General features: G+C 41.9%; 1 protein-coding gene across 1 annotated transcript; it reads left to right on the top strand.

Annotated features, from left to right (window-relative positions):
• Positions 1-16,719: 16,719 nt before the first annotated feature.
• Positions 16,720-19,111, top strand: LOC106568731 (regulator of G-protein signaling 5). The gene is made up of 5 exons (XM_014139323.2): positions 16,720-16,901; positions 17,091-17,180; positions 17,368-17,429; positions 17,930-18,096; positions 18,299-19,111. The coding sequence occupies exons 1-5, from the start codon at positions 16,858-16,860 to the stop codon at positions 18,473-18,475; spliced, it is 540 nt and encodes a 179-aa protein (XP_013994798.1). The 5' UTR covers positions 16,720-16,857; the 3' UTR covers positions 18,476-19,111.
• The last annotated feature ends 8,086 nt before the right edge of the window (positions 19,112-27,197 follow it).

Below are 27,197 nucleotides of genomic sequence, written 5' to 3'. Positions count from 1 at the left end.
AAATCACACAAAAATAATCAATGGAAATCCAATTTATCAACCCATGGAGGTCTGGATTTGGAGTCACACTCAAAATTAAAGTGGAAAACCACACTACAGGCTGATCCAACTTTGATGTAATGCCCTTAAAACAAGTCAAAATGAGGCTCAGTAGTGTGTGTGGCCTCCACGTGCCTGTATGACCCTCCTACAACGCCTGGGCATGCTCCTGATGAGGTGGCGGATGGTCTCCTGAGGGATCTCCTCCCAGACCTGGACTAGAGCATCCGCCAACTCCTGGACAGTCTGTGGTGCAACGTGGCATTGGTGGATGGAGCGAGACATGATGTCCCAGATGTGCTCAATTGGATTCAGGTCTGGGGAACGGGCGGGCCAGTCCATAGCATCAATGCCTTCCTCTTGCAGGAACTGCTGACACACTCCAGCCACATGAGGTCTAGTATTGTCTTGCATTAGGAGGAACCCAGGGCCAACCGCACCAGCATATGGTCTCACAAGAGGTCTGAGGATCTCATCTCGGTACCTAATGGCAGTCAGGCTACCTCTGGCGAGCACATGGAGGGCTGTGCGGCCCACCAAAGAAATGTCACCCCACACCATGACTGACCCACCGCCAAACCGGTCATGCTGGAGGATGTTGCAGGCAGCAGAACGTTCTCCACGGCGTCTCCAGACTCTGTCATGTCTGTCACATGTGCTCAGTGTGAACCTGCTTTCATCTGTGAAGAGCACAGGGCACCAGTGGCGAATTTGCCAATCTTGGTGTTCTCTGGCAAATGCCAAACGTCCTGCACAGTGTTGGGCTGTAAGCACAACCCCCACCTGTGGACGTCGGGCCCTCATACCACCCTCATGGAGTCTGTTTCTGACCGTTTGAGCAGACACATGCACATTTGTGGCCTGCTGGAGGTCATTTTGCAGGGCTCTGGCAGTGCTCCTCCTGCCCCTCCTTGCACAAAGGCGGAGGTAGAGGTCCTGCTGCTGGGTTGTTGCCCTCCTACGGCCTCCTCCACGTCTCCTGATGTACTGGCCTGTCTCCTGGTAGCGCCTCCATGCTCTGGACACTACACTGACAGACACAGCAAACCTTCTTGCCACAGCTCGCATTGATGTGCCATCCTGGATGAGCTGCAGTACCTGTGCCACTTGTGTGGGTTGTAGACTCCGTCTCATGCTACCACTAGAGTGAAAGCACCGCCAGCATTCAAAAGTGACCAAAACATCAGCCAGGAAGCATAGGAACTGAGAAGTGGTCTGTGGTCACCACCTGCAGAACCACTCCTTTATTGGGGGTGTCTTGCTAATTGCCTATAATTTCCAGCTGTTGTCTATTCCATTTGCACAACAGCATGTGAAATGTATTGTCAATCAGTGTTGCTTCCTAAGTGGACAGTTTGATTTCACAGAAGTGTGATTGACTTGGAGTTACATTGTGTTGTTTAAGTGTTCCCTTTATTTTTTTGAGCAGTGTAATATGCCAGGCAGATATGTATTCTGTAGCTAAGAAAGTAATACTAAGTGTATGTGGTGTAGTAAGATGTTAGTAGCCCATGTGCCTCACAATTTGGTCTATTTTCACCTCTTAATTTCACCTTATGTTACTGTTCTGACTCGGTGGTGCACATGTAGCCAATAACATGTTTTTGAGAAATGTCATCATCTAATATTGTAAGAGCTTTCATTGTCTGCTTTTATGCTCCCTTTATTTATCTTACGGTTCTGACTTGGTGTACAGGTAAAATACTGTAAGAGCAGCCAATGTTCTGCATTCTGTCGCTGTACATTTCAAAAGTGCTGAACACATAGTTATATTGACTACGTCCATCTTAGCTCGCTCATTAATGTCTTAATCGAAATTATGGAATGCCTCTTATCGACTCATCGTTCCCTTATGCCATACTTTGTACAGCTCAATTGTCAGTAGAAACCACATTTGTTTAAGCAAGTCAGCCATATCAGCTATGTTTTTTTTAAAGCATTAAACGAGGTTGAATGAATTGTTTCGCTGCCAGACAAGGCTCCGCTGATTGCCAGGTGTAGCGGTGGTAAGGATTCACTCCATTGTGCTAGAAAGAAAGCTCTGCTGTTGCGACGGCTTTATGTAGGCCCTAACGTTTGTGGGCACCGCTTGTCACCGTTATAGTGCAATTAATGTATTGTATTGTTTAGTGTTGTGTTGTGCAGTGGCTTTGCTGGCATGCATCTAAAACATATATTTTTTCCCCCCCACCAAGATTTACATGCTAAAATTGCCACTGGCGTCATCTAACATTTATTAAATATTGTTATCTGGACATTTTCTGTTTACCTGGAATTTTTTCTTATTGTAGGCTACTACTTTTACCACTTTTAGTGTTAATCTTTACTACACTATTCACTGTTTAGCACATGACCTCACATGTGAATCCTTAAATAGATGGGTGGGGCTGGCTTAAGAGGGTGTGAACAATGCTGAATGGGTGTAGACAAAGGAGAGCTCACCATTAGTAGTTCCAAAACATTCAAAGGCCATTTTCTTGAAATTGAGGTTACAAATTTATCAACTTTCAAAGCAGAATTACTTTCCCATTGTTCCTCAAAAATGCAGTGTATGATATAGCATGATATGATATGTCTCTGCTTTTATCCAATGTAAAAAACACAATTTCATATAAGACCGAATAAAGATGGTCTTTGACAATTAGTAAAAAAAATACTTGAAGGAGTAGATGTGTCCAATCTTTTGACTGTTACTGTATGTTGCCCCAAGAGTTGTGCAAGGTTGGTAGAATCTTATTTAAAATGATTCACACCTGTAATGGCGGCCCATTCAGGAATTGAACCCACACCCCTGGTATTGGCAACACCATGCTAACCCACTGCGCCGTTGGAAACATCTCCCTTCACTGGCTGGTCAAAATATATACTATTTTCCAAAGACATATATCTCTATTTACACAGATAGACCGCCTTCAAGCGAGGAGGAAGAAAGAAGCCTGGAAACTTATTTTTGGTATACAGCCAGAGCCAGATATTTGGGGTCAGAAGCTTGTGGACCTGACAGATTGTCTGGAATTCCCATATTTCACATTCCCGATTTCCCACTCTCGCAAGGCTAGGTCACTCTGCCCAAAACTCCCCTTTTAAGTTGAGCTGAGAAATCCAACCACCACAAGCGGACAGGAAATTGTGGGCAGTCCAACTCCCGGTTGTGTCCATACATTCATTATCAAAACATTGTCACCAATGAGAAAGCTGAAATCTTACAAACATTTCAAAGTACCCAAACATGTCAACATGCTTTTCTCACCAGACATCCTGAAATAAAATGTCCCCCAGTCATTGTTTGGGGAGTATTGTTGTAATCCAAACAAATATTCTTTGTTGTTGGAGTGTGGCCGGTCCCATCGTCTGGCAGCGAAATCATTAATTCAGCCTCATTTACTAACTTTTTAAAACCATAGCTGAAATGGCTGACCTGCTTAAACAAATGTGATTTCTACTAACTCCTTGTGGATTTGTGTATGTCGATAAGAACCGCATTGTCCTTCAATAATAAGCAATGCCAACATGAGTTTTGACTTTTGAACCATACAAAAACATTATTACATTTATGTTCAGTAAATTCATTATGTTTGTTCTTATATCATTAACACTTAGCTCTAAGTATGAGCAACTGCAAGCATACAAGCTGTGACAAAGTAGACCTATTCGTTCAGCACTTTCAAAATGGACACCGAAAGAAATTCAGATAGATGTTAGTTCAGATAAATTTATCAAGATGTTGAGGCCTTAACTTTACTCTTCTTTAAGTCACCACATGCTCAGACAGAAGTATTTTATTAGGCCTATGTGGAATAAAATGGAAGGAAAATACAATCACGAGGATCCACTTTTATAGACAATATACCAACGCACCTGGGCTGTCCCTACTAAAAAAATTCTTAGGTCGACCAAGTCGTCTGTTCTTTCGACCAATCAATTGGTCGACATCTTAAAACGTGTATTTTTCCATATACAGTTGAAGTCGGAAGTTTACATACACCTCAGCCAAATACATTTAAACTCCGTTTTTCACAGTTCCTGACATTTAAACCTAGTAAAGATTCCCTGTCTTAGGTCAGTTAGGATGACCACTTTATTTTAAGAATGTGAAATGTCAGAATAATAGTAGAGAAAATGATTTATTTCAGCTTTTATTTCTTTCATCACATTCCCAGTGGGTCAGAAGTTTACATACACTCAATTAGTATTTGGTAGCATTGCCTTTAAATTGTTTAACTTGGGTCAAACATTTCGGGTAGCCTTCCACAAGCTTCCCACAATAAGTTGTAGGCCTCCTTGCTCGCACACGCTTTTTCAGTTCTGCCCACAAATGTTCTATAGGATTGAGGTTAGGGCTTTGTGATGGCCACTCCAATACTTTGACTTTGTTGTCCTTAAGGCATTTTGCCACAACTTTGGAAGTATGCTTGAGGTCATTGTCCATGTGGAAGACACATTTGCGACCAAGCTTAACTTCCTGACTGATGTCTTGAGATGTTGCTTCAATATATCCACATAATTTTCCCTTCTCGTGATGTCATCTATTTTGTGACGTGCGCCAGCCCCTCCTGCAGCAAAGCACCCACACAACATGATGCTGCCACCCCCGTGCTTCACAGTTGGGATGGTGTTGTTCGGGTTGCAAGCCTCCCCCTTTTTCCTCCAAACATAACGATGGTCATTATAGCCAAACAGAGGACATTTCTCCAAAATGCACGATCTTTGTCCCCATGTGCAGTTGCAAACCATAGTCTGGCTTTTTATGGTGGTTTTGTAGCAGTGGCTTCTTCCTTGCTGAGCGGCCTTTCAGGTTATGTCAATGTAGGACTCGTTTTACTGTAGATATAGATACTTTTGTACCTGTTTCCTCCAGTATCTTCACAAGGTTCTTTCCCGTTGTTATGGGATTGATTTGCACTTTTTGCACCAAAGTACGTTCATCTCTAGGAGACAGACCACGTCTCCTTCCTGAGTAGTATGACAGGTGCGTGGTCCCATGATGTTTATACTTGCGTAATATTGTTTGTACAGATGAATGTGGTACCTTCAGGCGTTTGGAAATTTCTCCCAAGGATGAACCAGACTTGTGGAGGTCTGCAATTTTTTTCGGAGGTCTTGGCTGATTTCTTTTGATTTTCCCATGATGTCAAGCAAAGAGGCACTGATTTTGAAGGTAGGCCTTGAAATATATCCACACGTACACCTCCAATTGACTCAAATCATGTCAATTAGCCTATCAGAAGCTTCTAAAGCCATGACATCATTTTCTGGAATTTTCCAAGCTGTTTAAAAGCACAGTCAGCTTAGTGTTTGTAAACTTCTGACCCACTGGAATTCTGATACAGTGAATTATAAGTGAAATAATCTGTCTGTAAACAATTGTTGGAAAAATTACTTGTGGCATGCACAAGGTAGATGTCCTAACCGACTTTCCAAAACTATAGTTTATTAACAAGAAATTTATGGAGTGGTTGAAAAACTAGTTTTAATGACTAAGTGTATGTAAACTTCTGACTTCAACTGTAATGTATAGACACACCCTATGTTTGAATAAAATCAACTGCACTGTATGTAGGCTACAGAGCTTGTTAAACCACACAAATTACTAAAGAGGGCGCCAGTGATCAATATAGACTAACCGGAAGAAAAAAACCTGTTCCCAACTCTCCTCCCGCTCACTGAGGTTATGCTCCTGAAATTGCCTTAAGTTGCACCAGCGGTCGTCAGCAACCTTTTCAATTTGGAGTGCCAAGTTATCGTACCATTTCTACTGATCTGCATGCCAATTAAGATTTTCATGTGCACATTTTTGTGCAACAGTTTAATTTTGTGGAGCAATTTAATTCATAAAGTTTTCATATCTCAAAGTCAATGTCATGTGGTTAATCAAAATTATATCTAAATGAAAATGATACAAATCTAAAAGTAAGTTATATTGCCATTGCCAATGTGTAAAAATTGCCTACATAAAGCCAACAAACAAAAACATTGCAAACCGCAGGTAGAAAATATCCTGATAAAAATAAATATCCTATAAATCACATTGGCGACGTATGGCCTGTCTGCAAGGAACTTGAAACATTCTAGCAGCTATTGCTGTCACGGCTGTTTGAAGGAGCGGACCAAGATGCAGCGTTTTCGTAGTTCCACATATTTATTTAACCAGTGAAACCGAATGCAACAATTAAACACTTCAAAATATACACAAAACAACAACCGTGACGCAGGAGGATAAATACACTCACAACGAATAATCACCCACAAACACCAGTGACACAAACATCAACTTAAATATGGCCTCCAATTAGAGACAACGACAACCAGCTGCCTCTAATTGGAGGTCATGCCAAACAAAACTAATCTAGAAATACAAAAACTAGAAACTAAACATAGAAATACAAAAACTGACAAACACCCCCTGTCACGCCCTGACCTACTCTACCATAGTAAATAACAACTTACTATGGTCAGGACGTGACAGTACCCCCCCTCCAAATGTGCGGACCCCGACCGCACCTACAAAAAAATAAAAAATAAACAAACCCCCCCCCTAAAAAAACACAACACAAAGGGAGGGTAGGGTGGGTGACAAATGTCTATGGCGGCGGCTCTGGTTCTGGGCGTAGTACCCCCACCGCCCGGCTGATCCCCCCCGATTCTGTATGTCCGGAGGAACCAGACCCTGGATCATCGTCGGAGGCTTCGGACCAACAACCGCTGCTGAAGACTCTGGGCTAAAGGCCGCCGCTGAAGACTCTGGGCTGCAGACCGTCGCTGAAGGCTCTGGGCTGCAGACCACTGTTGAAAGCTCTGGGCTGCAGACCGCCGCTGAAGGCTCTGGGCTGTAGACCTCAGCTGAAGGCTCTGGGCTGTAGATCTCCGCTGAAGGCTCTGGGCTGTAGATCTCCGCTGAAGGCTCTTTGCTGCAGACCACCGCTGAAGGCTCTGGGCTGTAGACCACCGCTGAAGGCTCTGGGTTGCGGAACGTAGCTGGAGGCTCTGGGTTGCGGAGCGTAGCTGGAGGCTCCGGGCTGAGGAGCGTCTCTGGAGGCTCCGGGCTGAGGACCGTAGCTGGAGGCTCCGGGCTGAGGAGCGTCTCTGGAGGCTCCGGGCTGAGGACCGTAGCTGGAGGCTCCGGGCTGAGGACCGTAGCTGGAGGCTCCGGGCTGAGGAGCGTCGCTGGAGACTCCAGACTGGGGATGCGCACTGGAGGTCTGATTTGTGGGACTGGCATAGGTGGCGCCAGACTAGTAACACACACCTCAGGGCGAGTGCGGGGAGCAGGCACAGGACGTACTGGGCTATGGAGGCGCACTGGAGGGAGAGTGCGAGGAGCAGGAATCGGTCTCACCGGACTGGGGAGACGCACTAAGGGCTGAGTGCTCACAGCAGGCACTGGCTGTACCGGGTTATGGATGCGCACTGGAGGAATAGTGCGAGGAGCAGGAATCGGTCTCACCGGACTGGGGAGATGCACTAAGGACCGAGTGCTCACAGCAGGCACTGGCTGTACCGGGTTATGGCTGCACACTGAAAGGAGAGTGCAAGGAGCAGGCACAGGACGTACTGGACTATGGAGGCGCACTGGAGGGAGGTTGCGAGGAGCAGGCACAGGACATTCTGGGCCGCGGATGCGCACTGGAGGCCTGGAGCGTATGGCTTGCACAACCCGCCCTGGCTGGATGCTCAACTCAGCTCGACAACTGCAGGGTGCGGGCACAGATCGCACCGGCCTGTGAATGCGCCCTGACGAAACACAGTGCGCATCACCGCACAACACGGTGCCTGCCCCGTTGCTTGCTCCCCACAGTAAACACGGGAAGCTGGCTCAGGACTCCACCCTGACTCTGCCCAACTCCCCGTGTGCCCCCTCAAAACATTTTTGGGGGGCTGCCTCTCGCACCTGCCTCTTCGTTGGTATCGTGCCTCCTCTCGTCGCCGCTCTGCTCTTGCTGCCTCTACCTGTTCCCATGGAAGGTGATCCCATCCCGCCTGGATCTTCTCCCATGTCCAGGATCCCTTGCCGTCCAATACCTCCTCCCAAGTCCACTTTTCCTGCTGCTCCCTTCCACGCTGCTTGGTCCTTCAGTGGTGGGTGATTTTGTCATGGCTGTTTGAAGGAGCGGACCAAGATGCAGCGTTTTCGTAGTTCCACATATTTATTTAACCAGTGAAACCGAATGCAACAATTAAACACTTCAAAATATACACAAAACAACAACCGTGACGCAGGAGGATTAATACACTCACAACGAATAATCACCAACAAACACCAGTGACACAAACATCAACTTAAATATGGCCTCCAATTAGAGACAACGACAACCAGCGGTCTCTAATTGGAGGTCATGCCAAACAAAACTAATCTAGAAATACAAAAACTAGAAACTAAACATAGAAATACAAAAACAGACAAACACCCCCTGTCACGCCCTGACCTACTCTACCATAGTAAATAACAACTTACTATGGTCAGGACGTGACAATTGCATTAACTTGGTCTGGCACGAAGCTCGTGCTAGCAAACCTGCAACATTATCACCAAACATTTGACCAGTCGACTAAATGTGGTCAGCCCTAGTCTGTAAGTCACATATGCACACGCATACACACCCATGAGATTGTGATCTTATGACCCCAATTGGAAAGCAATAAATGGAAGGACCCCAACAACAGGGTAGGAGCGTGATCACATTTTCCTCTTCTAGGCCTATCACGTAATTCAAAAAAATGTAAATTGACACTACTCTTTTGGGTAACACTTTTACTTGACACCCAGCGTCACAACACCTGTTATGACACGGTCATAACCATGTCATAATATGTCATAACTGCTGACATAATGTGTCATAACCTGTTATAATATGGTCACTGTCATGAAACATCATTAGACCTGTTGTGACATATTGCGTTATTGTATGGCTGGTTATGACACCTACATAAGAGTGTAAAAACCCACGAAACCTACCATGGTAGTATTTTATGGCTGGTTATGACACCTACATAAGAGTGTAAAAACCCACGAAACCTACAATGGTAGTTATTTTATGGCTGGTTATGACACCTACATAAGAATGTAAAAACCCACAAAACCTACAATGGTAGTTATTTTATGGCTGGTTATGACACCTACATAAGAATGTAAAAACCCACAAAACCTACAATGGTAGTTATTTTATGGCTGGTTATGACACCTACTGTACATAAGAGTCTCAAAACCCACAAAACCTACCACACAAAGCAAAACATTCCATTACACCATAGCCTATGTTTATGTTAAATTGTATATTTATTTTATTGACCATATTAAATTATCATTATAATTGGGCACACATTGATGTCAGACATGCACCTACCCCAATGATGATATGGTGCTGATGACTGGGTGAACGCAGGGTCAGATTTCAGGAGCAGGACAAGACACCCTCTTTTTGACCTACATAAGGGCATGTACGTGATAGGCCTATCTGGCTTATATGATTATGATGGTCATAATGCTGCTTGACAGTGTCATAAAGTGTATTTTCATAGTCCAAGTAAAGAGGCAGGATGGTCATAATGCTTCTTGACAGCGTCATAAAGTGTATTTTCTTCGTCCAAGTAAAGTGACACAGGATGGTCATAATGCTTCATTACAGTGTCATGAAGTATATTTTCTACAAGTTTAAAAAAATATGATGGAAAAAAACATGACTGTAAAGAATTGATTACAACAACAAATGATTTAAGAAACAAACTTTCAAATGAAACGAAAGTTCTTGGCAGGGAAAAAACGAATTTGTATAAATGTGGGTTTTGACACGCTTACGTAGGTGTCATAACCAGCCAAAAAATAACACAATACGTCACAACAGGTATATAGGGGTCATGACAGTGTTATATAATAATTATAATTCCCTTCTCTCTGAGTGCTGTGTTCTTTGAAGCACCTCTCACTCACATGGCTCTCCATCACGTGATCGGGTCTTTCTCACAGGCTACAAGTGAAGACAGACACATCGGGGATGCAACTGTGTGCGTCCTTATCAAATTCTGAGGTACATATTGAAGATATTGGAAGAACTGTCCACATTTACTTTTTGTCATCCAACAAGAACAGCAAAAGCACTAGCCTATGTCAATCTACTATCCCCCATAGTACAAAAGTTAACCTATTATTTTCTGTGCGTGAAATAAATATTCCAAACATAGTTTGGGACAGTTGTGAGATGTGATAGAACCCAAAATAATATAACCACTAGCATTAAAAAAAAACATTTTTACGCAATGAGGCTGACGCAACAGATCAGAACGTTTAGCTTAATATCTTAATAAACTATTAGGCAATTTTTTCACATTATAAGCGCATCAATGTGCACACGGCAGTAGGCTATAAGCGCAAATGTTCAATTAGTGGGAAAACACCATTATCAAAAGTGACTGCAAATGCAATTATATATGTAATGATTTTATTATAAAGGTTCACTTCGCTCACAGTCAGGCTCTACACCCTTTGCAAAGCAGATTAATGTGCTAATTTTTAAGAAGTTATTTGGCCACTTTAGTTGTGATACAAACCTTATGAAAACATATAGGCCTATGGGCTAGGCTACATGAGGTGTGTGACTATGATTCGAAAAAGTCGCAAAAAAAGGCATTGTTTCTTGCCTTTGCGCTGGGCATCATTCACAAGTGATAATGTACTGCTCAAAAAAATAAAAGGGAACACTTAAACAACACATCCTAGATCTGAATGAAAGAAATAATCTTATTAAATACTTTTTTCTTTACATAGTTGAATGTGCTGACAACAAAATCACACAAAAATAATCAATGGAAATCCAATTTATCAACCCATGGAGGTCTGGATTTGGAGTCACACTCAAAATTAAAGTGGAAAACCACACTACAGGCTGATCCAACTTTGATGTAATGTCCTTAAAACAAGTCAAAATGAGGCTCAGTAGTGCGTGTGGCCTCCACGTGCCTGTATGACCTCCCTACAATGCCTGGGCATGCTCCTGATGAGGTGGCGGATGGTCTCCTGAGGGATCTCCTCCCAGACCTGGACTAAAGCATCCGTCAACTCCTGGACAGTCTGTGGTGCAACGTGGCGTTGGTGGATGGAGCGAGACATGATGTCCCAGATGTGCTCAATTGGATTCAGGGCCCTCATACCACCCTCATGGAGACTGTTTCTGACCGTTTGAGCAGACACATGCACATTTGTGGCCTGCTGGAGGTCATTTTGCAGGGCTCTGGCAGTGCTCCTCCTGTTCCTCCTTGGACAAAGGCGGAGGTAGCGGTCCTGCTGCTGGGTTGTTGCCCTCCTACAGCCTCCTCCACGTCTCCTGATGTACTGGCCTGTCTCCTGGTAGCGCCTCCATGCTCTGGACACTACGCTGACAGACACAGCAAACCTTCTTGCCACAGCTCGCATTGATGTGCCATCCTGGATGAGCTGCAGTACCTGAGCCACTTGTGTGGGTTGTAGACTCCGTCTCATGCTACCACTAGAGTGAAAGCACCGCCAGCATTCAAAAGTGACCAAAACATCAGCCAGGAAGTATAGGAACTGAGAAGTGGTCTGTGGTCCCCACCTGCAGAACCACTCCTTTATTGGGGGTGTCTTGCTAATTGCCTATAATTTCCACCTGTTGTCTATTCCATTTGCACAACAGCATGTGAAATGTATTGTCAATCAGTGTTGCTTCCTAAGTGGACAGTTTGATTTCACACAAGTGTGATTGACTTGGAGTTACATTGTGTTGTTTAAGTGTTCCCTTTATTTTTTTGAGCAGTGTATTTGTATTACTTATTGTCAATTATCAAGGACTGTCACGTCCTGACCAGCAGAGGGAGTAATTGAATTAGATTTGTCAGGACGTGGCAGTAGGGTTGTGTTGTATGGTTGATCTAGTTGTTCTGTTTCTTTGCTAGTCTGTGTGGCTCCCAATCAGGAACAGCTGTATGTCATTGTTCCTGATTGGGAGTCATATTAGGAGTGTGTTTTTCACCTGGGGCTTGTGGGTTGTCTTTAGCACTGCTGCTTTATGTTAGCCTGCTAACTGTTCCTGTCGTGTTTCTGATTTTCTTGTTCACGTTGTTTAATAAATTAATGATGAGCACTCCACCCGCTGCGCCTTGGTCCTTACATTACGACAGCTGTGACAAGGACTTCACACTTCCCTAGCTACTCACACATTTTTTTATTAACTTCTGTAGCCTACTGTTTTCTGTCATTCAAACATTGCAGTGTAAATTAGCTGCTACAGCTCACACTAGTCCATAATCTTGAGGAAGGATTTCAGTCCCTCTTTAGGATAAGAGTTTAAGATGAATGTAAGCCTTTTTGCCATATGAATGTGTCTTTACTGAATACAGTTGTAGTGAGTAAGATTCTGACCCTCAAATACTAAGGGGAACACAAATCATTTGGACCCAACATATCTGCTCTGACACACTACTATCCTAAATCTGGTAACATTTTGCTTGAACCCTCCCACATGAGGGCTTTATAACACTGGCATGACATAACCTTTGCAGAAAAATGCTTTCAAAGTATAGGGAGCGCAATTTTATTTTTACCACTACATCCCTAAACAGTCAAACAGTCATGGCATGGTGTGAGGATGTTCAACAATTTTTTGGGCCTTGATCTAAACAACTGGGATAATTAAAGTAATGTGTCATAATAGTGTATAGTTAGTTTTCATACGCTTCGACAGCTGCCTGTTATGTTGATAAAATTACAAACATTAACAGAAATGTGTCGCCGTTGACGCTCTTAAATGCCAAAAACATCAGAGAAGTCAGAATAATAGAGTTTGTATTGAAATAGATCTGGCTCATTCCGTCAGGGCTTATGTAATTCAACAGCATGATGGTTAAGGCCATGGAAAACATGTTTACTCTATGTTGAAGCTTCCATTGGCATAGAGCCGGGAGATGTACAGAATGTCCTTAAAAACATCAACCATAGAGCAGGAAAATAGGCCATCGACTCTTCTGGCCTAGTGATCTTAGACATGACAAGGGATCTGGCAGGAAGTGAGCTAAGGGTTTCTGGAATTAAATCTTACTAGCTATCGGCTGCTGTTTTTCCCTTGAGCAACAACTGCTCCACGGGCACTGTAGTATGGCAGCCCCCTGCTCCAACATGTATGTGTGTCTTTCAGAAGGGTTGGGATAAAGCGTAAGCCAGATTTCTGTTGGACCCTGGGTACAAATGGACAAATAAATCTTAATACCTGTCACAACTGTGTGTAGGAACGGACCAAGGCGCAGCGTGAATATCGTTCCATATATTTTATTTTAATGTGAAACTATGCAAGACATACAATAAACAAAACATGACGAAGAGGTGCTACATGCACTAACTCAAAATAATCTCCCTGTCACGGTTGTCGTAAGGAGAGGACCAAAACGCAGCAGGGACATGTATACTCATCTTTATTGACGGGAAAAGAAGGAAAAACCAAACAAACAAGCATACAAAAATAACAAAACGATGAACAACAGTCTTGAAGGCAACACAGCAATCCAAGAACAATCTCCCACCAACACCAAACCAAACACATACCCATATATAGGACTCTCAATCAGAGGCAACTAGAAAACACCTGCCTCCAATTGAGAGTCCAACCCCAATAAACTAGACATAGAAATACAAAAGACTAGAGACCACATAGAAATACAAACATAGAACATAACCCCAAAAACCCGGAACTAACTAAACAAACACCCTACTAAATAAATCACCACCCTGAACCACATAAACAAAATACCCTCTGCCACGTCCTGACCAAACTACAATAACAAATAACCCTTATACTGGTCAGGACGTGACACTCCCACAAACAAAGGTGGGAAAAACAACTATTTAAGTATGATCCCCAATTAGAGACAACGATGACCAGCTGCCTCTATTTGGGGATCATCCAAAAAAAAAAATATAGAAAAACAGAAACTACAACCAAACATAGAAAAATAAAACTAGAATAAACCCCCCCAGTCACGCCCTGACCTACTCTACCATAGAAAATAAGAGCTCTCTATGGTCAGGACATGACAATACCACAAATAAAAACGTTAGAAATGTTTGGAGTCCAAGCAAGGATACACTTGAGCATACATTTTTTTAAATCCTGATATTCCAATAAAGGAAAGGTGATAGCATCTCCCATAAATGTCAGCAGCAACAAGGTCTTTAATTCATGGTGCACTTTCTATTTAAAAAAAGCTGACAACCTGTGGATTTAGTCAAGCTTTTAGACATTTATGGGAGATGCTATCACATTTCCTTTTTTGGAATATCAAGAATCTACAATGACTACCCAGATAAGCAGAGCCCCATACCAGAGAATCCTTTGGTACTAAGTAACATCAAGTTTTGAAGTTTCCCACTGGGCACAGACATCAATTCAACGTTGGTATCAGGAATCAAAGTAAGACCCAGATGCAGACTGTCGAAGTAACACTGTTTATTGTAGCAACAGGGGCAGGCAAAGACAGGTCAAGGCAGGCAGGGGTCGAAAATCCAGGGTAAGGCAAATGTACAGGACGGCAGGCGGATTCAGGGTCAGGCAGGGTTCAGTAATCCAGAGGTGGAGCAAAGGTACAGGATGGCAGGCAGGGTCAGGCAGAGAGGTCAGGCAGGCAAGTACAGGGTCAGCACAGGCAAAGGTCAAAACCTGGAGAACTAGCAAAGAGAGGCTGGGAAACAACAGGCACTGACAGGAAAAACGCTGGTAAGCTTGAACGAACAAGGCGAACTGGCAACAAACAGACAGAGAACACAGGTATAAATATACAGGGGATAATTGGGAAGATGGGTGACACCTGGAGGGGGGTGGAGACAAGCACAAGGACAGGTGAAACAGATCAGGGCGTGACAGTGGGTTCAACGTAATTTCATTGAAATGACGTGGAAACAACGTTGATTCTACCAGTATGTGCCCAGTGGGTTACCTCATTCAGCAATGTCTACTCCAGTCACTGTCTTAGATTGATGACGATATGAGAAAAGTATTTTGGTCCCTGTAGTAACTTGACAAGGAATGCCCACACGCATTTCGATATTACTTTCCTTTACTTTCAACCCAAACCTAAAGGTGTATTGCCAGGTACAAACGGTACAAATATAACAGAACTATATAGCCCACTCCACCGGTGGTAGAATCACATTGCACAGAACTCACTCTTAGTGATGACATCATCAAAAGGGAAAGGTCACGGTCAATACCAATAATAACCATATCATTATTTATATAGTGTCCACACTATAACAGTCCCTAGCCTATTCATGGGTTTCACGTCGCATCACTACATTGGTGAAAGTTTTATGACTGAAAGTTCTACTCAATGCATTCTCAATTGGCGCTGATGAAGCTGTCATCTAAAGTGCTTTATAGTGGCTTGGCAAAAACAAGGACATTTCTAAAGGAAGCTAATCATTAGTAGGCAAAGCTTTTGTCATCATTGTGACGTCGTCACCTTCTGATTGTTCCCAATAGTCCCACAGTTTATAGAGAGACAAATTGGTTTCCTACTAATTATTTGCCTACTTAATCAATGTTATCGTATTTCCAAGACACCGCAGTGTAATTTAGACAAAATCATCATTAGCTTCCATTTAGAATGAATAAACAAGTTTGAAAAGTTGGCCAGTCCTCAAGAAAACATTCATAAAAACGGCCTGACGCACTTGTGAATAACCCATGAATTAGCAGAATAGAGCCGACCACCGTTTCCTGAGTGTAAGTGTAGGCCAATTGCCTATTACTGTAAGAAGGAAGATGAGTCACTATATCTGTAGTTCTGACCTGTAAACAACCAAACTATGTGTGACATTATGAATAATGTAGCAGAGTTTCTGGGAACGAGTCACATTGTATTAGTTGGCCAGTGTAGGACCTACAGTCCTTCCAAGGAATCCTCTAGTCTACCCCCTTTTCCTGTTTCGCCTACTTCCTTTCCCCTTTCCCTTCCTTTCCTGTTTCACACTCACTGAGATTCATCAGATTGTCTTTGGTGTTGGCTCTGTCTCATGTTTAAAAGTAGAAACCCCTTTCTGAATAGACAATAGATTTCTCGTCTAGCCCAAAATGGAAGACTATTTATAGACATGGGTGTATGACTTCTCAGAATAAGCTTAATGCTTTTGTCATTTGGGCCACTGTGAGAAATAGCTGTCCTCTTCGATGTATTGTTATGATAGTGAAATTACTATAACATTTTGGGATGGTTTCCCGGACATCCAGACACTTAACCTAGTCCTGGACTAAAAAGCACTTTCAATGGAGATTCTCTATTGAGCATGCTTTTTAGATCAGGACTACGCTAAATATGCGTCTCGGTAACTGGCCCAAAGTGTAATTTCAGTATCATAACAATTATTTATTGCAGTGGCAAAAGTGTTGTAATTACTACTCCAAACAGATATTTTTTGCTTGAGGGCTGGATATAAACTCAATCCATGCAACACATTTAAAAAATGATTGTGTGGATTTGCAATTAACTTTATATTATGCTTGCTTAATATAATATGCTTGCTTATATTTGCTTCCTTCTTTCTAATCACACACGTGACGGTCAACCCCCCCCAAAAAATATTTAAAAAAATATGAAACGAGGGAGTATTTTCCTCCTCCCACGGCCCTCATGTCATTGGCTAAGAGACGTGATGTCACAGAGGGGGCTGCCTTATAAAAACACTCTCTTCACACACAGCCAGTAGACCACACTGAGAACTAGTTTCACTGCAGTGTTAGAGCCATCGTAGACTAAAAGCTCCGGAACACTACAGAAATACAGCACAGTAGCACAAAGGATCACATCTCATCATCTCCCACCATGTGCCGAGAACTGGAATCACTGCCTATCACATGTCTGGAGAGGTATGTTTTGTCATATATCTCTACTATTTCTTCCATCTCATTATATGTCCCTGGATTTGGGTTACATTTTGGATTTACATCGATGGGAATTATTATATAGCTACTTCATGGGGAAATTGGATGGACAGTTGTAAGTAAGATGTGAATGATTGCATCAATCTAATGTAAATGGTTTCTCTGTTTTCATAGGGCAAAGGAACTCAAAGCTCTCTTTAGAAGCTTTCTACAGAAGCCAGATCTGAGCATCATCAGTCACTCACACAAGACTGACAAAATAAGGTAAGATATTTTAGCTCAGAATACTCCATTTCTATATAGATTTTTAAACTTGATCTAAATTGAATAGTGAGAAATGTAGTCATGATTGAAATTTTGCATCGGAAATGAAAAAAAACTTTAGGATACTATAAATGCTAACAAATATTTTTAGGACTGGGTGAACTAACCTGACGCTTCTTATCAACAGGTTAAATATGGACGAGCCCTTAAAATGGAGGCAGTCATTTGAGAACCTGCTGTCCAACCAACGTAAGTCTGATTATTGATATGGGTTATCATACTGATCACTTCTCTTACTTAAATGATATACGAATGTAGGATCTTAATTTGATCACCCTGTTGTTGCAGGAAATTATTTTAAAAAGCTAAAAGTGTGTCAACCCCTTCAAAAATGTTCATTAATTATAACCCACACAATAATTCACTTTTCCTGTTGCTGCGGGATTCTTTTCCTGCTGTAAGAAACTGGTCAAATTAAGATCCTGCATCTTTAGCATACTTATTTGGGCATACTGTACAAGCTCAGAAGTACATCTTGTAGAGATGTGCATTGCACAAGTGGATAGGAAAAGCCATGTAGCTGGTACCCCATATAGCCAGAATAAATAGCCCAAAGAGCAGTATCAGGATGCACTCATAATATCACATTAAAATATACTATTCATACTTAAACACTATAGGAAATGCAGCTTTTTCCAAATATCAAAAATGGACACAGTTGAAAGTGAATCTCGTCTTTTCTTTTCCAGATGGACTGTGCTTGTTCAGAGCTTTCCTGGTGTCAGAGTTTAGTGAGGAGAACATAGCTTTCTACCTGGCCTGTGAAGACTACAGGATAACCAAGACCTCCTCAAAGCTATCCGTTAAGGCTAAGAAGATCTATGAGGAGTTTGTCTGCAGTGACGCACCAAGAGAGGTAAATATACAGTATAAATATAATGATTAAATTGTTCTAACTACATACAGAATATGTTTGAAGGGGAATTCATGGATTGGATGTACACTACATAAATATATGCGCCCACACACACATCATTTACTAATTGTACATGAACAATACTCAATAACAGTTAGTTTATTGTTAAGCACATATTAATCAAATTGCCCTCTTTACCCAGGTCAACCTAGACCATGAGACCAAAGCCATCACCAAGAAGAACCTGGAGCGCCCCAGCCAGTCCTGTTTCAGCCTGGCCCAGGAGAAGATCTACACCCTAATGGAGAAAGACTGCTACCCTCGCTTCCTCAAGTCCATCACCTACCTGGAGATCAGTCGGCAGGTCAAAGCCGGTTAAGACCAGTTAAGGCTGATTAAGACTGGTTAATGCTGGTTGATGCTGGTTATGGTTGGTTAAGGCCCACTGCAAGTGGCGAATGGGACACATAGAAGAAGTCTATAGGAAACAAGCTAAAAAGCACACACTGGAAACCAGGTAGCCTCACTAGGTTCCTCCTCAGTACTGGTTGGTCAGAAGTATGGAGGGGCAACTGAAGATGAATACTGGACTGGAAGTCAGTCAGAATCAAGACTGGAAATCTTGTCCTGTGGCCTGGGAAATAGCCTCGCTCAATGTGAAGATTGAGGCATTGAGGTTTGCAAAAGGTGAACCTGTGTCTTGAAGTCAAGGACAAGATGATAAGAGGATAAGAGGTTCCTGTTCACGGCATTTGAGTAGAAAGAATAATGAGATGGAAAAGGACTGCTTTGCACAATCACTGATGGAGAAGCTGTTATCGTCTTGTATTATCCAATACTTTAATTTGTCTATTTATTTCTGTATTTATTAGCATTTATTTATTCGTTTCTACTGTGCAACTGTTCCACTTAGATTGTAATATTTATGTATATATATTTATGTATTTTTTTCTTCACAGAATTCCTTATGTGACAAGAAATTATTTGAAATAAAATGTAACTATATGAAACATAACGACATGAGGTTTTATTCATTTCCATTACCAGATCAAAAAGGACAGAAATGATCAGATCAAAGGTTCGGTTTCTTTGTCCATTCAATATGATATATGAAACATGCAAAACATATCCATAATTTCTGTCTCTCCTCTGTGACCTGCACATACTGTATATAGACTGAGAAGACAAAGGGGAAGGATCTTGAAATAATTTGGCTCCATGAACAAATGAAAGATAATCATCACTGGCCATGCACCATAAAGTCCCATCTAATTGGGATGAAGCCTTTGCCTCCTAGTATCAGGCAGGCACATAAGTTGCAGGGAGGACAGGGGGATCATGACCCTCCTAATATTACAGACAGGCCAATTTGAATCCCTCAATAATATACCATGATGAATTTGATGCATTCAGCTTTCTGTGGCTTTACACTATACAGTACTATTCAATTCAAAATTGTATGATTGGATCCCCCCCGTGCCAATGATGCATTTGCTTTGGCCTCGTCCTCAGAGGCCATGGTTTGTGAAGGGAAAAAAGTTGAGTGAGGCTTGTAAAGGAGCAGGGTTTCCACTGGGTGTATGTTTTGTTTTTTTGCCCTAGCACTACACAGTTGATTCAAATAACCAAGTCATCATCAAGCTTTTATTATTTTAATCAGCTGTGTAATGCTAGGGCAAAAACCAAAACGTGCACCCAGGAGTGCCAAAGGACCGACTTTGGCAAACCCTGGTAAGGAGAATGGAGCAATAACTCCCAGTGGTGTAAAGCACTTATGTAAAAATACTTTAAAGTACTACTTAAGTCATTTTTGGGGGGCATCTCTACTTCACTTTACTATTCATATTTTAAACTACTTTTACTGTTACTTCACTACATTACTAATGAAAATAATGTGCTTTTTACTCATATGTTTTCCTTGACATACAAAAGTTCTCGATACATTTTGAATGTTTAGCAGGAGAGGAAAATGGTCCAATTCACGCACTTACAGCGCATTTTGTTAAGTTACAGCCTTATTCTAAAATGGATTAAATTGTTTTTTCCCCCTCATCAATCTACCAACAATGTCCCATAATGTCACGTCCTGACCATAGAAAGCTGTTATTTTCTATGGTAGAGTAGGTCAGGGTGTGACAGGGGGGGTTTCTAGTTTAGTTTTTCTATGTTGTCATGTTCTAGTTTTGTATTTCTATGCTGGGTTTTGTTTGGGATGATCTCCAATTAGAGGCAGCTGGTCATCGTTGTTTCTAATTGGAGATCATACTTAAGTAGGGTTTTTTCCCACCTGGGTTTGTGGGAGATTGGTTTTGAGTTAGTGTATGTTGATACTCTGCGTTTGTTGTTTTTGTCCGTTCAGTTTATTGTATATGTATTGCATAGTTTCACAGTGAAAATAAAATGTGGAACGACACACACGCTGCACTTTGGTCCGCTCCTTCCTACGACAACCGTGACACATAAGGACAAAGCAAAAACTTGTTTTAAAAAATTTTTGAAAATGTATTCATTTTTTAAAACTGAAATATCACATTTACATAAGTATTCAGACCCTTTATTCAGTACTTAGTTGAAGCACCTTTGGCAGTGATTACAGCCTCAAGTCTTCTTGGTTATGACACTACAAGCTTGGAACACCTGTATTTGGGGAGTTTGTCCCAATCTTCTCTGAAGATCCTCTCAAGCTCTGTCAGGTTGGATGGGGAGCGTTTTCAGGTCACTCCAGAGACTTGTCCCGAAGCCACTTCTGCGTTGTCTTGGCTGTGTGCATAGGGTCGTTGTCCTGTTGGAAGGTGAACCTTTGCCCCAGTCTGAGGTCCTGAGCACTCTGGGGCAGGTTTTCATCAAGGATCTTTCTGTACCTTGCTCCATTCATCTTTCCCTCGATCCTGACTAGTCTCCCAGTCCCTGCTGCTGAAAAACGTCCCCACAGCATGATCCTGTCACCACCATGCTTCACTGTAGGGATGGTGCCAGGTTTCCTCCAGACGTGACGCTTGGCATTCAGGCCATAGAGTTCAATCTTGGTTTCGTCAGACCAGAGAATCTTGCTTCTCATGGTCTGAGAGTCCTTTATGTGCATTTTGGAAAATTCCAAGCGGGCTGCCGTGCCTTTTACTGAGGAGTGGCTTCCGTCTGGCCTCTACCATAAATGCCTGTTGGTTGAGTGCTGCAGAGATGGTTGTCCTTCTGGAAGGTTCTCCCATCTCCACAGAGGAACTCTGGAGCTCTGTCCGAGTGGCCATGGGGTTCTTGGTCACCTCCGTGACCAACCTCCTTTCCAAATCATGTCCAATCAATTGAATTTACCACAGGTGGACTCCAACTAAGTTGTAGAAACAGCTCATGGATAATCAATGGAAGCAGGATGCACCCGAGCTCAGTTTCGAGTCTCATGGCAAAGGGTCTGAATACTTATGTAAATAAGTTATTTCTGTTTGAATTTTTTATAAATTGGCAAATATTTATAAAAACCTGTCTTGGCTTTGTCATTTTGGGGTATTGTGTGTAGATTGATGAGGAAATACATTTTGGAATAAGGCTGTAACGTAACAAAATGTGGAAAAGGAGAAGGGGTCTGTATACTTTCTGAAGGCACTGTACAGTATCAATAAAACATCCCTGGTCATCCCTGCTGCCTCTGATCTGACGGACTGACAAAACACACGTTGAAGAATCTCTCTCTCTTTCTCTTCTTAACAAACCCTTAACTTTGTGAGCTAACTTGTAACAAATAAAGAAGAACACTCACATTTGACATGGTAAATTCATAAGCACAAATAAGAATTGTATCGAAAAGGATATTTTTTAAGTAGAGAAAGTTTATATTGCGATGTAACTAGATGCACATGCGTTAATTCTCAAAACGAGAGATCATTGGAAATGGTTCTATTTTTTGAGTTCCAAGACAACTTTAGTAGTATTTTAAACTTTCAAATAACTGGTTTCTATTAGGCTACAGAATTAGAGAAGGAATGTTCCTCTGAACCTCAGGCAGTAGACTCAAGCAAGCCTGTTTCTCTTCTCAGTCAGAGGAGGCCTGCCTGCCTGTCTCACAGACTCTGACCAGCAGCAGCAACTTATCCTCCTTATTTATGTGGAACACTCGTCATGTTTATGCGACCCAATAATCACCCTAAGAATACCTCCAGAACTACCTTCATATATTATTTCAACAGAAAACCTACAAAAGAAATTGGCCAACCCTAGTCTTTATTGATAGAGATGCATGTGACATTGCACAGCAGTAAGCTGGTTTATTATTCCTTTATAAAAGTGTTCTTCTTGGTTTCAATATGGAAGGAAACCAGGTACTGGTGTTTGTATGTATTGTTTCTTGATGAGTGAAAGGAATTCTTATACCATATTTTCTGTAACAATAGTAGCACTTCATTCAATTGGAGGAAGTGAGGGAGCATGGGGGAGGGGGCATAAGATGTTCCTCCATGATGAAAAGGGCTAACTGAAAAGGTTTGGGAAGCTCTGATCTAGCTAATGATTATCACAAATACAAATGGGCAACCACATGCTTCAGCTTATTTATTTATAGCCACCACGCTGCATCAGTTGGGCTACAGGTGGTAATGCTTATTGCTAAATGACACACCAGCCTGATAATCTGGACACATTTTTAGGCACATTTTTGGAGGGTAAAATTTTATTTTAATGGTGTCACAATTATTTGATTTTCATGAATTTTTGAGTAGAAAAGTCACCAGGTCTGCGTTCACTATGAAAAAAAGGAAATGCAGCGTTCAATTAAACGGCAACGGTGCTGTCCTGAATTACCAGTTGAAAAACAGGGAGGGGCTCGTTTGTGGTTTGAAAATGCACCGCTGTCCGTCAAATACGTCACTCATTGATTCAAGCCACACCCCGCCACACCCATCAAATGGAGCAAATGCTACCTCAAAGTCTGTTTAAGAACGTTGAAGAATGTTTGGGAAAACGTAATTCGGTGCAAATCGTTATGCAATGTAGCGAACGTTCCATCAAACGGAACACACCGCAGAATTGACTTTCTCAGTCGTTCTACAAAGAAATTACCAAGCATGGTTCCTTTCTGAACTGTTAGAGTTAGACCAACAGTTTAAAGTAATACAGACATTTTTGATATTTCAGTTGTGGTTGGGATATATTGAACAAACAATCAGGAAATGTATTTCCCCTTCAAAACTCACCAGAAACAACCATTTCACAGTTATAAATCTCCCAGGGTGGCCATTGTGTTGTATATTGGGGCGGTCAGGTTCAAAGTTACGCCGTTGGTCTCAGGGTTCTTGTGTATGTGAGGGGGTAGACTGCAGGAACATCTGGAGGAGCAAATTCTCCAGTACGCTCAGCCTCCCGGAGGGGTTTTCCCAGAAAGCGGCTTCAGAGAGTATGGGCTGGCCGTGGTCTCCATGAAGACTAGCGATCACCCATTGTGCACCTCTTCAGGTTTGTTTGCTGTGGCGCCACGGCCCACAAGTGAACCCCTCAGAGCCGCGGTGACTCACTTTACATAACCTCTCTCTCTTCCCCCTTTCCTTCCACACATCAATGAAGTATGTAATACAGACTCCCACAGAAAAGTGGGTGAGGGAAAAAAAGGGTTGTTCATCAAAGCCACTCATCACATGGAGAAGGATGGTAGCCAACCAACATCTCCAGTCAACCCACTAACTCAGTAACTATAAGGTCAAAGATTGATGGCACATATTCCCAATGCAGTGCACTACTTTTGACCAGGGCCCATCCTCTCTCCTAGGAGTATGTAGTCTGACCAGAGGGCAATAGACAGAGCAGTAAAGCAAAGGGTCTTTGGTCTGAACTATAGACATCGAAAATATTTAGTTGTAACTGTGGCAATAGTTGGAAGAGATGCATTATTAACATATGTACTGTATACAGTTCATTGTATTGTAATGATCATGAAAAAAAACGAACAAATAAATGATAGAATGATTCTATGTCATTGTTGATTATAAACCCTGTATCTTCTACAGACAAGGTCCACTGGATTAAGAATACAGCCCTCGCTTGACTGTATTTAACTATATGTAGCTCTAGCATGATGATCAAATCCTATGTTTACCATTCAACTTGGTTGATCGATTACAGCTAATGCGTCTTAATCAAGGGGCTTAAAATCCCCTGCTAGAAAGTTTCATAAATGTATTTCTCCCCAGTTCCACCTAGGCCTACACTGTTAGAAAAAAGGCTTCCAAAAGAGTTCTTTAGCTGTCCCCATAGGAGAACCCTTTTTGGTTCTAGGTAGAACCCTCTGTGGAAAGGGTTCTCCTATGGGGACAGCCAAAGAACCCTTTAAGGTTCTTTAAGGTTCTTTTTTTCTAAGACTGTAGAGCCATTTAAAATTACCTTCACGTCTAGACTAAGTCCTTAGTCAGGCCTCGACCAGAAGAAAATAGCTGCGAAAAACGTGTAGGTCTCAGACCTACCATTTGAAACACTACTCTAAGTGTCAGTCTATTGCGTCGAAGCAGATTTGCTTGGAAATGGTTTTACTCACTCACTACGCCATCCCCAAGGGAATATTTCCTGATTTCAGTTACTGGAAGTACTTCCCCCTTACAGTGTCAAACTCCTAACCACTCTGGACAGAAATTGGCAAAGTTATAGAAGTCTTTCCAGGGTAACAGTCACACAATAGGAATTCCTTTGAGTACTCCAACTCTGCCCTGTTGTGGTGAGTTGGATGTAGATAAATGCACTTTGGCTCAATAGAGATTACCTTGAGGTCAATGCTAGTTCACTGCAACTCCGCAATTAGTTTAGAATAATTTCTTTATGTGACGTTCGAGTTTTATTCTTCCACATTCACACCATTCTCAGCACTAAGATGTGAATAAACTCACACTGTGAAGCTCATGTAGCCTCATATTGTAAATGGTCCATGGTCGTATTTGGAAGAGTTAACTGAAAGGTTTCTTGGAGCTTCATAAGCAGGGCCAGGAGTTTTTCCTGACCATGTGAATGGACCAAGGAAAACTCTAGGCCCTAGTTGCAGGTATAGCGAGAATCCCCTAGCTTGGGTGAAAGGAGTTTTTCCTGGTCACATAAACATCCCTTCCCTATACAGCATATCCTAGATGATCTGATCACTACTGAATCACTAAAAAACATGATTTATCATTAAAAAAGATTGTTCCATCTTACTGAGATGTTCTTCTTATGATACTGTGTGGGTGTTGTGGGAGAAAACATCCCCTTGGAGACCTGTGAGAAATGAACAAACCAGAGAGATTAGCTGACTGTGCTTTCTGAGATTTCAAAATAGGCCTTACACATTTTTTAAAAATCCAACTTTGGACCAATTCACTGTGACACAGCGGACCTATTGGTGCATCGGTTGAGATTTTATTTTGATTTATTTAAGGAAGAAACATCCACCCCTGTTAGAACATGTACTGAGATTTTATTCCATGAAATGGTTTGAAATCCACCCACAGAGGGCAAACAAACTGTAAACAAGGCTGTTGCTTGGCAAAAGAGCTTTCCTGGCTTTCTCTTCAGTGGAAACCTTGGCTGGTCGGATTCTCTTCCTGTCTGTCGATCTGTCTGTCTTTGTCTGTAGACAAGCAGTGTGGCTGGATCACCAAGGTCCAATGTTGTTATAACCGAAAGGAAACAATGGTAGGGATTTTCTTCCGGTGACTGTCTGTCTGTAGCTTTACAGTGTGGGTGGTTCCAAAGGTTCAGGCGGCAGGCCAGGTAACTGAGTCACTGGCTGGAAGAAAAAACAGACAGGTCCTTTCTGATTCCTGTCAAGCATAACAATCAACTGCCTCTGTGAGCCCAACAGCCTTGTGAATCTTAAGTCTTTTGTCAATTCTCTAAATTGACATAATAGAGACATAATACTTTAAAACCATGTCCTTGAGCATCTCAAAAGAAATGGAATGTCAGAATAAACTGTTGGTTTGCAACAAGTCAAGTGGAAAAGATGGATGAACGCATAAGCATAGCTGTGAAGAGCAACAGATATATGTGGACTTACTATTGTTGCAAAAGGACCCACATGAAAGCATTTCACTGTTAGTCTACACCTGTTGTTTTACGAAGCATGTGACAAATAAATGTTGATTTTATTACTAGCCTAAGAGGGCCCTTATCTTTCTTGGCTCTATTTTCCAAGAAGATGGATCATTGGACTTTGCAGTTGGGACAGAACAGCTTACTTCTCCTCAAACCCCTTGTGAGAACATGTTAGTCCTTTCTCCTTGTCTTGTGTCCAAAAAAAAAGCATGGTGGACTATAAGGAGTTGCCAGTAAATCTGATGCAGGTACAACAACAAGAATATGAACAAAGAGTAGCAGGCCCATTAGAGTTAGAGCTTGATCAGTACAAATGAGTCACATACAGGACATGTTTAATATAGTACATTGCTGGCTTAGAAGTGATGCTTGATGATTTTGCCCTTCACTTAAAAAAAAAAAAAAAAACTACGTATGATGTTGAGAGAGCCATGTTCAAAATACAGGGCCATAGTCATGGTAACAAGGTTACTAGGGGAACCAAGCCGACGAGTAGCGGAGTGGTCGTTTGGAGAACGTTCTCGGATTACATGACATTTGCCACGCAGCCGATAACATTAGATCCCCCATGATTGTGATTGACTTAATCCATTGTGGTTTGTCTTATTGTAAGACAAATGAATGTTTTGCAATTAACCGTCCGTATCATAACGGATAATAATCAACGTTTAACGTTTGCCTCGTCACTGGAAATGTAATGGTGGTTGCCTCAGCTCTGGCATTAATTAGGTACATATTACTCACAGCATGGCATTTACAGTTTGCAGGGTGATTGCTTTTCCCCCCAATGCTTACAAAGACTTACTGGAATGAGTATAGGTTCCGGAAGGTAATAAAGAACGGAAAGGTGTTGGATGTTCCTTGAAATACTCATTCAAAATACTATAAATATTCATAATATAATTTAAATACTCATATGAAGTACTTTAAATACTCATAATATAGCTGAAATGTGTTTTTGTTTTTGCATTGTTAAATTATAACACCAGAGGACTGCAATTAGTTGTCATCACATTAAAAATAGAGAACTCAAACTCCGAAAATAGCATTTGTCATTATTTTCT

Source organism: Salmo salar, chromosome ssa14, assembly GCF_905237065.1.
Source record: "Salmo salar chromosome ssa14, Ssal_v3.1, whole genome shotgun sequence".
Taxonomy (NCBI): Eukaryota; Metazoa; Chordata; class Actinopteri; order Salmoniformes; family Salmonidae; genus Salmo; species Salmo salar.
The sequence above is the reverse complement of the archived record's forward strand: the minus strand, read 5'-3'. Positions and strand labels throughout refer to the sequence as shown.

Excerpts from the sequence above, each read along its gene's own strand:
- LOC106568731 (XM_014139323.2), top strand. The coding sequence starts at position 16,858 with ATGTGCCGAGAACTGGAATCACTGCCTATCACATGTCTGGAGAG. Across the intron at positions 17,181-17,367 it reads CACAAGACTGACAAAATAAG|GTTAAATATGGACGAGCCCT; the intron begins GTAAGATATTTT and ends TCTTATCAACAG. Across the intron at positions 18,097-18,298 it reads GCAGTGACGCACCAAGAGAG|GTCAACCTAGACCATGAGAC; the intron begins GTAAATATACAG and ends CTCTTTACCCAG.